General features: G+C 44.2%; 2 protein-coding genes across 3 annotated transcripts in view; one reads left to right on the forward strand and one right to left on the reverse strand.

Moving 5' to 3' along the window:
- Positions 1-8,227, forward strand: part of UTP20 (UTP20, small subunit (SSU) processome component, homolog (yeast)) — a 62,924-nt gene extending 54,697 nt beyond the window's left edge. Inside the window, exons 55-62 of the mRNA XM_010561989.1 lie at positions 4-135; positions 1,607-1,739; positions 2,924-3,123; positions 3,483-3,554; positions 4,342-4,614; positions 5,339-5,465; positions 7,307-7,452; positions 7,831-8,227. Of these exons, the coding sequence (XP_010560291.1) occupies positions 4-135; positions 1,607-1,739; positions 2,924-3,123; positions 3,483-3,554; positions 4,342-4,614; positions 5,339-5,465; positions 7,307-7,452; positions 7,831-7,986 (1,239 nt within the window). The 3' untranslated portion in view covers positions 7,987-8,227. The remainder of the gene's footprint in view (positions 1-3; positions 136-1,606; positions 1,740-2,923; positions 3,124-3,482; positions 3,555-4,341; positions 4,615-5,338; positions 5,466-7,306; positions 7,453-7,830) is intronic.
- Positions 5,142-13,048, reverse strand: ARL1 (ADP-ribosylation factor-like 1). Of its 2 annotated transcripts, XR_774008.1 has the most exons (6): positions 12,761-13,048; positions 11,271-11,352; positions 10,208-10,319; positions 9,312-9,490; positions 8,999-9,095; positions 5,142-5,380 (listed from the first exon to the last, which is right to left on the reverse strand). XR_774008.1 is itself a non-coding variant. In XM_010561934.1 (5 exons), exons 1-5 carry the CDS (start codon positions 12,849-12,851, stop codon positions 9,065-9,067), a joined length of 495 nt encoding a protein of 164 aa, XP_010560236.1. In that variant the 5' UTR covers positions 12,852-13,039; the 3' UTR covers positions 8,708-9,064. The 2 variants fall into 2 exon arrangements, 1 of the variants encoding a protein (XP_010560236.1); XM_010561934.1 differs by lacking the exon at positions 5,142-5,380 and having other exon boundaries at positions 8,708-9,095; positions 12,761-13,039.
- Positions 13,049-14,867: the final 1,819 nt, after the last annotated feature.

The following is a 14,867-nucleotide window of genomic DNA, read 5'->3' on the forward strand; positions in this document are numbered from 1 at the left end:
CAGAGCTTACACAGGAGGTTGGCTGCCCAGGCATGTGGTTTATTTGTTGAAGTGGAGGGAGTAATGTTTGAACGGCGGCTTGAAGCTGTCCTCACCTTGATTGAAAAAGAAATCAACCCAATTAAATTTGAACACGTAAGTAATTTTTTCCCATGTGTGAGGTTTGGGGAAAGAGAATTAAGAAAATGGAAAAAGGGAATAAGTGGGGGAGATACTTAACTGTTGGAACTACTGTTTGGGACAGAGGAAAGACATGAAACACACACATTTGTTCTGAAGGGGACCTCACTGACCTAGAACCACATTTTTTGTCTGTAAGCCCAAATTTGATGTCATGTGTCACAGCAGAAGGGGCAAAGGAACTTAGCAAAGCCACCTGGGCTGAGCCTGCAGCCATAACCAGCACATATATTGCTCTTTGCCCCAGCCTCTATCAAGATCTCTGTGGGTGCAAGGGGTTCTTGAGACAGCCCTCGAGTCTCAGGCTTTTAGCTTACAGCATGCAGCAGTATGTATGTTGAGGTAGGTTTCCCTGCTTCTGGTCTTTCCTGCAGTGGCAGGAGAGAAGGATCTTCTGTTTTTTGTTTAAAGTGGAGTTACAAAAAACACCATCAGAAAGAATGGCACAGGTAGCACTGGGATGGGTTAGAATCTGTTTAGTTGAAAAACAGCCTGACGATCACACACAAACATCCGTTTAACTGGGAAACGTGTCTGCTAGCTGCAGAGGTTTGTGTAAGCGTGGGAGGTCAGGAGTGCATCGCTTGTGATTGTCTGCATTGTTCAGTGTTGTCTACAGCTTTAACTTTCAAAGGAGTTCCCTTCCTGTACTTCAGGCTGTGGTTTTGTTATATGGAAAATCTTTTTCGTGCACATGATTAACTCAGAATAAGATTGAGTAAGGCTGATTGAATAAGGCTGCCTCAGATTCTGCTTGACGTGATAATCCCAGAGGGATCCCAGTCACTGCGCCTGGGGAGTGGCCACGTATGTTACTAATGTGCAAGGGCAACACGCTGAACAAGAGAGAAGAGCCTCGGGGTATGTAAATTGGCAAGAGATGAAAATAAAATACCTGTAGTGAGGAGAAATTCAATGTAATCACCCCCTGTGCTGTGACATGTAGGTAAAGCACTGACTAGTTATATCAAGCCAGCTGGTGATTGCAGGCAGGGTGAGGACCTGAAGGCAATTTAGTAAAACACAGTGCACAGATTGTCATAACAAATATGGGGCTTCCCAGGTGACACAGGCAAATCTGAGCTCAGCTTGGCTCTAATAATGAGAATCAAGTGTGCACAAATACATGTATAGATGTCAACAATATACATTCAGTGTGTGCTTGCTTATATTTAGAAAACTAAGAGTTTGTTACAGTAACGTCTGTATAACAAGCAAGAATGATTGTAGTAATAATCTCCTGCAGAGGTTCAGTCTGCAGAGGAAGTGCTTTAGTGGAGCTGCTTCTCTTCTGTTTATTTTGGGAATTGGGTACAAGTCAGTCTTCTCTTTCTTTGCAGGGTTGATCTAAAATTTATCTAGTAGGGTAAATAAGCACTGTCTTCAGGTTCTCATAAGCATCTTCTTGACTTGCTGATTTTATTAGATAACTGAAGAGGAGGAGGAGAAGGCTGCAGACAGGCTGCTATTCAGCTTTCTTGTGCTGGTAACAAAGCTAATAACAGAATGCAACTTGATTCAATTAACCAAGAACAGTGATGTTGTGAGCAATATCTGGGGTAAGTATCAAGAATTATTACAGCTGTGTTACAAGGAAGATTCTTTGTGTGCCATCTGGTTTTTCACACCCTAATATAAACAACTGAACTGTGTCATACAAGGTTTGCATGCTGCAAAATGCTAATACATGGCAGTTATTGGGCAGTGAAAGAGAAGATGTCAATGGAAAAGGTTACATGGTTGATGAAAACAACATGCCCTCAGTCTTAGTTGCTGGGAAGTATTTTCTATTATCCCAAGAGGAAATAGTTGCAAACTATTGCATGTTTGACCATAATTACATCGTCTTGGATGAAAACGTTCAGTTCTCCTGGGAAGATGAGATTTTCTTGATGAGATCATACATACCAGCCAGCAAGCGATGACACATTGTAATAGTGCTGTAAATACTGTGCATCTGCCGGAGGTGTTAAGGCCTGGAGGTCATTGCATTCAAGCAATTTCCCCATGAGTGAGATTGTACAATGTCAGGCTGGCTTATTGGCATTTTGTTGCCTTGTTTTTAATTGCTTTATTTGCTGCTATCAGAAGGCCTGGGTCTGGCTGGTTAATGTCTTTGAAGAGTTCAGCCTGCCAGGTGCCTTTAGTGAGATAAGAGAGAACCTTTGTAAGTCCTGGGTTGCTGGGTGATGCGCAGCTTGGACAGAGGCGAGACAAGAGGGCAGCTCCATCTGTTATCTGAAGCATCCTCATCCTCCATCCAGGGGTTTGATCTGACCATCTGCAGCAGGGCCAGTTCACCTGAGTCTCACAGCAGCCAGTCCCCTGATGGCTGCCCAGTCACGGGCAGATGAGCTGTGGCACTGAGTCCCGGAGGGGACCACAGTTGCTGCAGAAATGTGACTTGTCAGCCAGAATCAGAGCAACTGTCTTTTTGAGCCGTGCCCACTTTTCCTGCCCAGTTGCCATTGCTTTCCAGCAATGGCCCTGTCTTGGGATGGTTGGAAGTGTTCTGGCTGCATTCAAGAACGCCTGGTCACCGTGGGGACATTAGGCTACCTGTAGTTTTTTGCCACTTTCTGGCTGGATAGAGTTGCCAAGAAGTCTTTGATTATGTTCTGAGCAGATGAGCACAGCTCATTTCCTTCACCTTTTTATTGTAGCATGTGCTTGGAGGGACCTGGTTCTTTTTCTGCTCTCACTGGACCAGCTCCTGTGCTGAAAGAGGTTTTCTTTCCCCCAGGTCATGTCCAGTCTCACCTATGGTATCCTCACAGCTGGGTCTGGCTGACAGCTACTGAGATCTTTGGCTTGTTGTTTGCATCCAACAAGCCAGAAGATCTTGTCAACAAGTGGAGGGAAAGAAAGGCAGGAAAGAGGAAAAAGACGTCAGTAGAGCTGTCTGCATCCACAGTCTTCTTGACTGCTGAACTGGACAAAAAGGTAATGAGGTCTGTACCACTCCTTCCACCTCGCCTGTGCCCATTCCCTGGCTGGGACATAAAAATAGTAGTATAGTTTGGCACGCACATTTCTCTTTTAGTTGTTTGTCTGCTGCCTAATCCTGATCACTTAAAGCATTTGAGGAGGTGTCTGCTGCTGGGAGGGGGCTTCTCTGGGCTTTTATTCTCATCAGCACAAAGATTTCCCTCTAGGCTGCAAGATGCAGGCAGAAGGTGTGCTGAGCCGATCCCTTGGCCTCTCCTGGGAACCACCTTTGGTGACTGCAAAACACTGCTTTGAGTTTCTGCTACTGGCTCCCTTTCATAGAGTAATTCCCTTCTCCTTTTTCCTCTCCCCAGATGAAGGAACTCGCGTTTGCATTCTGCCATCAGCTGCAGTCCAAGTTCCTGGACCTGTCTTTGGGAGAGCAGGTGAGAGCAGGAGCGGGTCTGGGGCTGCAGGAGGGCACAGAGCCGGCCCTGGCCCGTGAGGGAGTCTTGTGTCCTAGTCAGGACAGCAGTGCTGTGGGCTGGTGGTGGCTCAGGGCAAATACACAGTGCAGGGCCAGCTGCTCCGTGTGAGGGCATCTGAGCAGGTGCATGTCTCAGAGGGGCCCAGAAAAGCCCCTCTCGTGTTGTCAGCCTGCTGGGAAGGGCTGAGGGGTGGCGGGGACAGAGAAGGGAGGCACCACGCAGGGCAGGACTGGGGTCCCTTCTGTCGGGGAGAGTCTGGCTCTGCAGCCCGGACTGGAACAGGTTGGGCAACCATATCCGGGAGTGGGGATCCAGATTGCTGGTGCTGGTTGCCTGCAGCTGCACTGGAGCCCTGGCTGTTTGCTGGGAGCGTTTAGTCCAGCTTTACGCTGTTGCTTGAAGGTCTGACTCCACTGTGAACCTGGTCAGAGATTTCCTTGTGGAGAGCCAGGTTGTGCCAGAGGTGGAGAAGACAAAAGGAGCAGCCTTGCCTCAGGAAGTGCTGGAGCCCAAAAGGCACAGTAGCTCATGGGGAAAGACTCCCAAACTGCAGGAGTATACTGAGGTGGGCTTTCCTGTTAGGAGCAACATGCTCTGTCCCATGGCTTGGACGGCAGTGGGTGAAGTCATTACAGCCTCCTGGGTTGGCAGATTCCTCTTTCAGATCTAGTCTTGGCTCTTACATACCCTGGTGCTGACAATGAGGGAACCCACAGTGACTGAATACTCTGTTTTCGTGCTTCAGGTTGTAAAGAATTTGCTTTTTGTGGCCAAAGTTGTTTACTTGCTAGCCCCTGCCTCAGAAGAAGGTGAAGAGGCTGAAGGAGAACACAGCTGTGAAGTGGAAGAGCAGGAGGCCTCAGAAGATGAGGAAGAGAAAGACATTTCTGCTCAAGGAGAGGCAGAAAGAGAGGACACAGAAGAGAAAGGCCAGCCAGCCACATTGCTGTGGTTAATGAAGAAGCTCTCTCTCATGGCAAAGCGAGAAGCAGCATATTCCCCTAAGGTGCCTTTAAAGGTAAGAACAGGGTTAGACCGACTGCTTTTGATGTGGTAGACACTTCCACAGGAGAGTGTTGCTCTGGCTCTTTGCTTCCAGGGGACCAGCTGCAGAGGGTGCTGGGAGCTGGCACTGAAGCAAGGATTAGTAGGTGCCAAAGAAACAAGCATTTCAGTTTGGGATTCTCAGGAAAGGCTTGTGCCACTCTGCCTCTCCTTGCTGATGCTTCCAGCCTTCTTGTGGGGTGGTGGAAGGGTGGTAAACCCCCAGGCAGCAAGCTGAAGGGGACAGAGCACTGCCTTTGAAAGCCCAAGAGTGCTAAGTTGATGCAGGCGGGGGAATGGCAGTGTGGAGTTACTTGCTAGGAGAAGGGGAGGGCGTGGGAGAGTGTGAGGAAAAGCACTGTGGTTCCCCGTGGTGCACAGTTGGAGAGGTTGAGCTTTCATGTCTTCAGCTGCCTCGGTAGAGGACAGTGAGAACAAGCCCGTTGTTCAAACCGTTAACAGCTGCCAATGCAGCGGAGTCACAGCTCACACACATTTACTGATCCCGTGGGGTTGTGTCTCATCTAAAGGCTGTACTTGGCTGCAGTAAGAGCTTGTAACAGCAGTGAGTTTCTGACTCAGGTGTCTGAAACCATGCCTTGTACATTGAACAGTGATGCGCAGCCCTCCTGCAGCAGTTCAGGTAGACACTGTCCTTCCAACCTTCCTTACTTCATGTCCCACACGCTCATTTTCAGAGAAGCTGCATCTTTAAGTTCCTGGGAGCAGTCTCGGTGGATCTGGGGAAAGACAGGATCAAGCCGTACCTTCCAACAATTCTCACCCCTCTGTACAGGGAGCTGAACAGCACCTATGCGGAGCAAGGTAAGTGATTACGGCATAGATGCCGTAATCAGTGAATTTCACCTGCTTGTAGTCTAACTAAAGTATCAGGAAAGGAGGAGAGTGTATGATAGCTGAAAAAAAAATCTATGTGTTGACAAAGACTGGAATAAAGTTAGGCAGGCTCCTGCATGCAAGTGAGTAAAGCCTGAGTCTGTGATGTAGTGGAAAAAGCTCAGTACTCGTAGGTGGACTCATGGTGGCAGACTCGTGGAGTCCTTGCTGAAGAGAGGAACGGAGCGTGGCTCTTCAGGAAGTCAGAACAAGACTGTTGCCAAGTGTCATTATTTTTTAATTGCCATGTTAGATCTGCTGTGAGGCTTCGGGGCATGAAGATCCATGCCCTGTGGTTAAAAGTGTGTTTCGGTTTTAATGTAAACCACCGTATCTTTTATGGTAGCTTGTGTTACAGTAGAGCAAGGGACTGTACAAGTTGGAATTGCCAGTTCAGTGGTGGTCTTCCCCAAGCTCCCCCTTTTGAAATAAGAGAAAATGACCTTTAGTGTGTGGCACATGTGCACAGTGACTGAAAGAAAGGAACCTTCACAGGCAGGGGAAGAGGGCTGTGTGCGGGCAGGCGTACGCCTGCGGAACGGTGCACAGAGCTTCTCCCTTCCTCCTGAATGAGTCCAGGTTGCTCTGTCCTGCTAGACGCTACCTGAGCAACAACACTCGTTTCTCCCTGGAGATCCATGTTTGTTTAAAAGATCTTAAGAAGTTGCGCCTGGTGGGGGAAAGACAAACCAACTTCCCATTTTAACACAAGGGACTCTTGGCTTAGGGGCAAGACACTGGTGTTTAGGTAGTTCATGAAAATGTGTTAAGTCCAGCAAAATCCAATGTCAGGAAAAGAACAGACAACAAACCAAAAAAAAGATTACTGTTAATCTGTGGTTTGTATATGCCATGAAAATTTAGTGTGGAGCACTGGGTCCCCACATCTCAGAAAGGATACAGGAGAACCGAAAAAACTTGGAGGAATGCAGTAACAGTGTTCTAGGTAAGGAACAGCTGCCTTGGCTACCATTTTTTTTTTAGCTAGGCAAGTAAGAAGAGATTTGGAAAAGATATGGTAGAAATTGACAGTATTGTGAGTGGATAAAGATCAACTTTTTGCTTTTTCCACCAGCACAAGAAGCAGGAGCCTTCAAATGATTTTTCAGAGTAATTGCAGAGATGGTTTTTCACATGATGGGGGATGTAGACCCAGGGAACTTGTCACTGAAGGATGTTGTGGAGGCGAGCAGCTTACACGAGCTTCTCTGGAGGCTGTACAAGCACATGGAAGAGGGATCTGTTGGAAGACTGAGGGAAACATTTGCCCTGCTCTCACTTTTCCCTTAGCATCTCTTTGTGGCCTTCCCCCCCCAATATATTTTTTTTCAGTGATTGTAGTTAATACATCATTGTAATTAACCAGTGATCCTAACCATTCAGCCAGGCCTTACTGTGCATACTGGGCAGAGATGCTGACTGACAAGGCTGGAATCATTTTTATTTCCAACAAAGCCTATTCCAGAAGAGCCCTGGTGGCTATATACTTTTAATAACCTCTAGGATTCCATTATCCTTTTGAAAAACACTCTTGCTTCTCAGAAACATTATTTTTTGTTTGCCTGTGTGAAGGGCCCCTTGTGGTCCTCTGGGAAGGCTGGTGAAGAACCAGCAGATTTCACAAGCGTCCTTGCTCTGGTCTCTACAGGATATTGGGCAAGACAAATCAGTACAGTCATCTTTCAGTAAAGAAAGGGGAATCCCTACTGGGCTCTTGGCTTTCATTCCATATGCTGAAAAGATTAAGCAAGTTCATTTTGTTTTATTAGATCCAACACTGAAGAACCTCTCCCAAGAAATCATAGAACTGCTCAAGAAGTTAGTTGGACTGGAGGCTTTTTCGCTTGCCTTTTCTTCTGTGCAGAAACAGGCCAATCGGAAAAGAGCCATGAGGAAAAAGCAGAGGGCGTTGCAGGTAAGATTCTGCTTTCTCTTCTGGGAAAAAGAAATAGGGTTTCTCTGAAGGCTTGAGAGCTGACTGGGAAGGTGAGCTTGAGGAAGAACTTCATCCAGAATTGGGACAGTTTCCTTGTTTCACTTCCGAAACTCCACAAGAAACTGTTTTAAGCTCAGCCCCTTGGGCAGGTTCTGGCTGACAGTGCACTGTGCTTTCCGGCTTGCCTGAAGAGTGGTGGTAAACTGGGGCAGAGCAGCCGGAATCCCCTCAGTGTTGAGGAGCCTGAGAAAACCTGTGCGTTGTCTTACCAGTCACCAGTTTCTTAGGAAGTACCTGATGTTTACAGGGACAGTTGTTTGTTTAGCTGCAACAAACAAATGTGTTCTTTTTCACTAGACTGTAGCAAACCCTGACATTGCTGCAAGGAGGAAGCTGAAGAGACATAAGAATAAAGCAGAAACCAGGAAGAGAAAAATAGAATCCCTGCGCCCTACCTACAAGGCCAAGAGACCTCGAAGTCATGCAGTGAAAGATTTAGCAATGGTGGAATGAAAAGGCTTTTTCCTTCCTCGAGGATTAATTTATAAAGAGTAATTTCAAGCTAAAGAACTACTGTTTTTAAAAGAAAAAGTATTTACATATTTTAATTGTATTTATTGGTATTTTTTCATCTCCTCTTTGTCATCTAGGATCTTAACTAAAAGCTTTTCAATTTGTGTATTTACCACAGCATGTACAGATGAATGGACAACCACCATGATCTTTTATATAAAATTTTACTTCATTTTTAAAAGATAGGTTATGTGATGACTGCGTTCATGCCTGTGCACATCCTAGCTCCTGGAGAGAAAACAATCTGCCTCATGACTTTGATTCGTCTTTCAGTTTCTGCAGCTATATTGAGCGACTTAACTGTCATTTCTGGCCAAGCTGAGAGTACAGGAATAACAGCTTATGAAGGTGGAAGTTAAATCCAGATTGTGGCCCTGGCACATCAGGGCTGTAGGTGGCTATTGAAGACATTTATTTTCCTCTCAGAAAACCAACGCTATGTTAACAGCTAGGGCTACGCTAATTATCTATCTCTGTTGCTGTCCTTCACTCTACACTCTAACAGTACATCTGTGCTGAAGGATTCTGAGGTATAACAGCAGCAGCTTCAGGAGACTTCCTTAACTGTTCAGCTACATGGCTGTTTGTTGGTTAGAACTGGCAGCAGCTGGACTTGTTTCTGTAAGTGAGCAGCCTTTAGCAAAGCAACACACATGAGTACAGCTGACAGTTCCAGATTTTATTAGTGTTTTAATTACATGAATATTATAGCCACTCAAACTTAAAACCACCAAAGGGGGGGGAGGGACACACACAAAAACCCCTTTCCCAGCCAGTAAGACTTTTATACAAATTAATGTAAGTACATCTTTTAAACAGAAAGAAAGAAATGGAATATCATACTGTACACAGACATTCACTTGGTTCAGTTTTACAATCAAGAGAGGCATCCATGTTACAGGAGTCAAACTCAAATCTGTCCTATTTACAAGCATTTGTGGCCTGAAAATACCTGTCTGTAGAAAGAAGGATGGTTGTTGGATATAGCTGAAACTTCTTTGCAGCAGTCAGCTTTGTATCACTGCCTGCTCTTCAAGGCCTCCACCAACCTAGGAAAAAGGTTAAGTCACTTTACTGGAAAGTCATTTCAATTATGTTGAAATACTTTCAGGAGAAAGCTACTCTTTCTTCTAATGTGGACTCTTGTCTTTTCTGTCAGACAGACCTTCTACCGATCCAGTCTTCAAAAAAAACCCCAAAAAAACTAAAACCTGTAACAGCTGTTTTTCTAATGAAGGTAGCATAACAAGACTGTTGTTACTCACCACTCCATTGCTTCATCAAGCCCTGTGCCTTTAGTCGCAGAGGTTTTGAATATCTGCCATTTTCGGTCCTTCAAAGCCGGTAAGCCAAGCGCGTTTGCCATTTCTGTGGGAGTCATGGCCTGTTCCATGTCCTGCTTATTTGCAAACACCACCAAAATGGCTTTCTTCAACTCTTCTTCCTAAAAAACCCAAGCAGAATCATACAGGTTGTTGCAGAGACTTTTATTGAATTTATTTAAGCAGAAAAAATCCATAGAATGAAAAGAAGCTTCAGCAGCTCTCATAATGATTTTCAGTTTTCTGATTTTTGTTCTTTACAAAATTCTTCAGTGAAAGAATGGTACTTACTTTCAATTCCAGCACAATACCACATAGGAGCAATTTCAAAATATGGCTATTTATGCTTGTTATATTATGAAACAAGCTGGTAGTTGGATTTAACAAGGCATATCAAAAAACTTGCAGGAATTCAGGAATTTGGGGGGGTGGAGGGGGTGAGTTTTGCTCAGCTCATCTTCTTGCTCTTATTACCCTGTTTCTACATATGTATGTTCTTCAGCTTCAGAACACACACAGTAGGATACTAATTACTGTTAATCCTTCAGGGCCTGACTTTGCCACTGCTGAAGTACTGAGCAGCTGTCCTTGCCAACAGATAAATTTTCACATGACCAAAAGGCTACAGACAAATGCAGACAATGCTGCACAAAACCGTGAAACATCTGCAGCATAGTTAGTGTTTTTCAGTCAGAAGTGTTGCACAGGCCTATTCTAAGGGCTGAAGTTTCAAAAGTGAAGTTGAGCTTCGCTTGATTAACTGAATCAATATCACGTTTGCTCCAAAAAAAATTTTCAATTTCTGTTCTACTGATACAATGTCATCCTTGTTTTCTTACCTCTAACATAGCAACAAGCTCTGATTTTGAAGTGCCAATTCTGTCTCGATCACAGCTGTCCACTACATAAATGACTGCGTCTGTATTTGAGTAGTAACACCGCCAATAGGGCCTGCAGAAGAAAGATAAGTTCCAGTCATATAATTTGCACTTTTAGCAGTGCTTTTTAGCCAGATAATGAAAACCAGATCACCCAGAGGAAGTAAAAACTGTCTTTGGGGTGAAAGGCCCCAGGAAGCAAGAAGATATCCTCAAGAGGCTACAAAAAGGAACAGACAGTACAAATACTTTCAATAGCAGAAAAAACCAAACCAACAAGCAGCTTGAAAAGAGGGGAGGATAGAAGTGCTGGGGACAGATTCATTTGGGACTCAGCCTGCAGGACATCAGGTCCATAACTGAGGGACAACGAAACAAAAAGTTTAAATGCAAGCTTCTGCCATAGATAAACATGGTCACCGAAGTACAAACAGAGAAATCTTAAATGACTAATTTATACAGGCAAGTAATCAAAAAGGATCAAAAAACCCCACCTTTTTCAGAATTACCTTTCTTGCTGAAGCTGAAAACAGAAGGAACCTGCACCTTACTAACTGCACCTTACTACCTAGCATGCAGAAAGGAATCACAAAGAGATCATACAGGGCTACTGAAGAGATCACAGCAATTATGCATATAATGACTCATTACAAAACTTGCAAAGCTAAATTCAACCTAATACCTAAATTCAACTTCCTAGCTTTGCATTCTTAAGAATACTTAAGTATCTTTTTAGGTTCCCACCACTTCCTTCTGTCTCAAAATGCTACACAATTGCCTACTACACAAGCAAGCTCATTTTGCAAAGCAAAACTGCATACAGGTGAAAACAGCCACTTGTTTCTTTCTAATCTGTAGTCCAAAACAGGTTTTACTAACTGAATTCTGTCAGATCAAAGTGCTCTTCTGATGCTGGGCTGTTTTTAAAACTTAACCAATTTTCCAAAGGGCCAGCTATGAGAATTCCAAGAACTTAGCACTTTTTAGAGAATTTTAATTGTATCTTTTAAAAGAGATCCATTACCTTATGCTTGTCTGTCCTCCCAAGTCCCAAACTTGAAATTTCAGATTCTTGTAAGTCACTGTCTCAACATTGAAGCCAATGGCTGAAACAAAGTTAAACAATTTCACTGTTGGCGATTTTTCTTTAGATTTCTGAAGAACATTACAGCACTTACTTACTTAGTTTAAAATTTTCAGACCTGAAAATTCTCTGTTGCTACATAATGAAGTTCATGCCCTTTGCGAAGTTAGCCCAACAAACATTTATGGCTCAAAATAATGCAGTAAGTTTTTTCTTTGAATGATAAAAACCACATTATAAACATACTGTAGATTTGTAACAAATGCTAAGGTTGTTAAAAATCAACAGAAGCCTGCCTGAACTTACCAAAAGAAACAGAGCAAGGGTTAAAGGAATGGCCTGTTTTGATAATCAAGTACCTAACTGACAGCAATAAAACACTAAGGAACATGTCCTTCCTGTCAACACCAGATCTGCGCTCTTGTAAGACCACAGCAGAACCAACTTCTCTGCAGAAGACTTGACGCTGTGGTATGTGGAAGATGGCAATAAGGTTACAGCACATCACGTATGTCATTCCTTCTCCTGCCGACCCAGAGAAACACAACACAGGGAAGTGAATGATGGATGCAAACTGCCTAAAATTTATGGAGGCTGCAATAAGCAAAACCCTAGGGCACAAGGATTACGGCAGAGTAAACTGCTGGCTTCTTTTAAAAGGTAAGAAAGACCTGACCAAAGTCAGTTTATCGTGGCCATTCAGGAGGAACCCAAGAGACATGACGGGGACTCAAAAGCCAAGTGTCCCTTGTCCTTCACGTTACACAGAGCGATCCTGGCCAGACCACTTTGGCACACGCATCTGGGTGTTCGCAATAGGTGAGTATGGCTGCATAAACATTGAGACAATTGGTGAAACCAGTTCCATTTTTTAAATAAGCATCATCTCCTTCCATGAGATCTCACATTGAGTTTTGCTACACCTTCTACATAATGTAAAGTTAAACCACCTGATTTCTTCTTCTCTGCATTAAACAGAAATGTTTACATAATGAACTGAAGACCCTTGTCAAAAAAAAAGAAATTAAATAGGTATGACTCACTGACATCATCCTATGTAAATATTTTTTTGTACAGTAATAATGATCTCTGGAGTTCACATTATAGCTATATTTAGACACAAAAGACTTATATAGTCAACAGTTACCATTTAACCTATCAAGAAAAGCCTGCCAAATCATGGTAACAATCTTAAGGTCAAATATTTTTTGCATTCAGCAGGGCAGCATAAGATATTCCTTTATGCAGTACTCCTATAGCACACTGTAATACTGTTATGCAAGAAAGTTCTTAAATACAACAGTGCAAGGCTCCCACAACGTAAGGTCCTTTTGTTTACGACAGAAGTGTGTAGCGAGTTCAGCTGACAAAGCTCACATGTTAGAGTTACAGGCAAATCGACTTCTTTCACTAAGGGACTTATCACTTACTTGGAATGGTGGTAACAACTTCTCCAACTTGTAACCTGTAGAGAATGGTTGTTTTTCCTGCTCCGTCCAGTCCCAGGATGAGAATCCTCATCTCTCGAGTTCCAAACAAACTGGAAAAGATGGTGGAGAAAAAGCCCCCTACAAAAATCAGAACAGAAAGATGTTTTAGTGTCAGCTAATAATATGGAGGATATGGAAAGGCAGACAGATCGACCTCATTTCTTACTGAGCAGCAATATGTTGCTTTTCTCCAGGGAAAACAGACAAGTTCAGGTTGTGGCCCAGCTATCTGTGTGCTGAACCACGTTGTATTTTCCTGGTTTTATGCTGCTATTTTATCGTGGCTCAATCCAGCAAAATCATGTTGCAGCAGCATCAAGCTTCCTCATTGTGGTTAGGATTTTTTTTTTCCTTTTCTCTCATTTACCAAAATCTGAGCCAACTTCTTTTTTGTTTGTATTGGACTCTATCTTTTCAATGCAAGGGACTATACAAGGACATGCTGAAGCCTGAAAGAATTCTTCCAGATGTTTATGGTCTCCCACAGGACCATCCACTTCTTTTTTCTTAAAATGAAGTATAAATCAGTAGGTACATGTCAAATCACAGTCCGTTACAAACTATGAAGCTGCACTAAATTAAGTACGTTAATGCTACAGAGAAGTCTAGGAGCTGCCCCCCCGCCTTTTTTTTTTGAAAACTGGCTTGCCCCAACATCTCATTTATCCTTTAAATGCACATAAAAGTGCTTGTGGCCAGACTAATACCTGATTTGTGCCTATTAGATGTTTAAGTGTGGAAAGAATACCAACATTCTAAGCCAGTAACAATGATATTTTTTCCAATGGTTTTTATAACAAATATATCTAATACTAAATAATAATTTTGCAAATCCACCTAAACCCTGTAAAAGGTAATGAAACACCACGTGAACTAGAATCACATTTGAAAAACGTATTAGAGAAGATTTGCAACCAAAATCTTATTGAAAGAGGTGTTGATAAAAATTATTGCCTGTCTGCCTTTCTAGGCATCTGTGATGCCTTTCCAGGGAAAGGAGGGACCGGTGAGCTGCGTGCTTATGCATAAGGAGGAATTCAAATAGATAACAGGTTGCTTTACTTCTTTTAAGCCCATCCCATCCCAGAAGCCAAGCACACTACAGACCTGGAAGACAAAGGGAAGGTGGAAGGGACCAGGTGTTGCTGGTTTGCAGAGTGCTGCGCAGGGCACTGTTCACTGTGAGACAGGCACATAACCTTTACAGAACTGAGCTGCAAAAGGGATTTCAACAGCCACATTTCAAGTAGAAGGGTACTGTGTGATCCATGGAGGCCTAAGAGACGGTAACTCTTTCCTCTCAGTCAGTAACTCTGCTTACTGCCAGACACCTCCCATTCCCTCTTTTTATATTCCAATATGCTTTTCCTACATGTCCTTGTTTTGGCTAGGATAGAGCGGATTTTCTTCCTAGTAGCTGGTACAGTGTTATGTCTTGGATTCAGTATGAGAAGAATGTCGATAACACACTGATGTTTTCATCAGCGTTCCAGTGTTTACAACAAGTCAAGGATTTTTCAGCTTCTGATGCCCAGCCAGCAAGGTGGCTGGAGGGGCACGAGAATTTGGGAGGGGACACAGCCAGGACAGCTGACCCAAAGTGGCCAAAAGGGTATTCCATACCATGTGATGTCATGCCCAGTATATAAACTGGGGGGAGTTGGTTGGGGGGGGATCGCTGCTCGGGAACTAACTGGGCATCGGTCGTTGAGTGGCGAGCAATTGCATTGTGCATCGCTTGTTTCGTACATTCCAATCCTTTTATTGTTATTGTCATTTTATTACGGTTCCCGTTATTACTTTCCTCCTTTCTGCCCCACGAGGCCGTTCTTCTCTCAGCCCACGAGTTTCACCCTTTCCCCTCCGCTCTCTCCCACCGAGGGGGTGGCGGGGGGGCCGCCTGGCGCCGACTTTCTGTCGGGGGCGACGCTGCCTCAGACACAGCCTCCCCCCGGGCCCCACCCTCCCCGTCCGTCCCCTAAACCCCCTGACACCGCCCCCCCCCTTCATCCCCTCACGGCTCCACAGGCCGCCGGCGGGAAAGGGC

The sequence above is a fragment of the Haliaeetus leucocephalus genome, unplaced genomic scaffold (assembly GCF_000737465.1).
Source record: "Haliaeetus leucocephalus isolate CR32 unplaced genomic scaffold, Haliaeetus_leucocephalus-4.0 Scaffold151, whole genome shotgun sequence".
Lineage (NCBI taxonomy): Eukaryota > Metazoa > Chordata > Aves > Accipitriformes > Accipitridae > Haliaeetus > Haliaeetus leucocephalus.

What these genes read in the sequence shown, in the direction of transcription:
- ARL1 (XM_010561934.1), bottom strand. Translation starts at nt 12,851, where the DNA reads ATGAGGATTCTCATCCTGGGACTGGACGGAGCAGGAAAAACAACCATT. An exon ending in AGCTTGTTGCTATGTTAGAG is followed by an intron (nt 9,491 to 10,207) that starts GTAAGAAAACAA and finishes TGGGTTTTTTAG; the next exon opens with GAAGAAGAGTTGAAGAAAGC. An exon ending in CTTGATGAAGCAATGGAGTG is followed by an intron (nt 9,096 to 9,311) that starts GTGAGTAACAAC and finishes CCTTTTTCCTAG; the next exon opens with GTTGGTGGAGGCCTTGAAGA.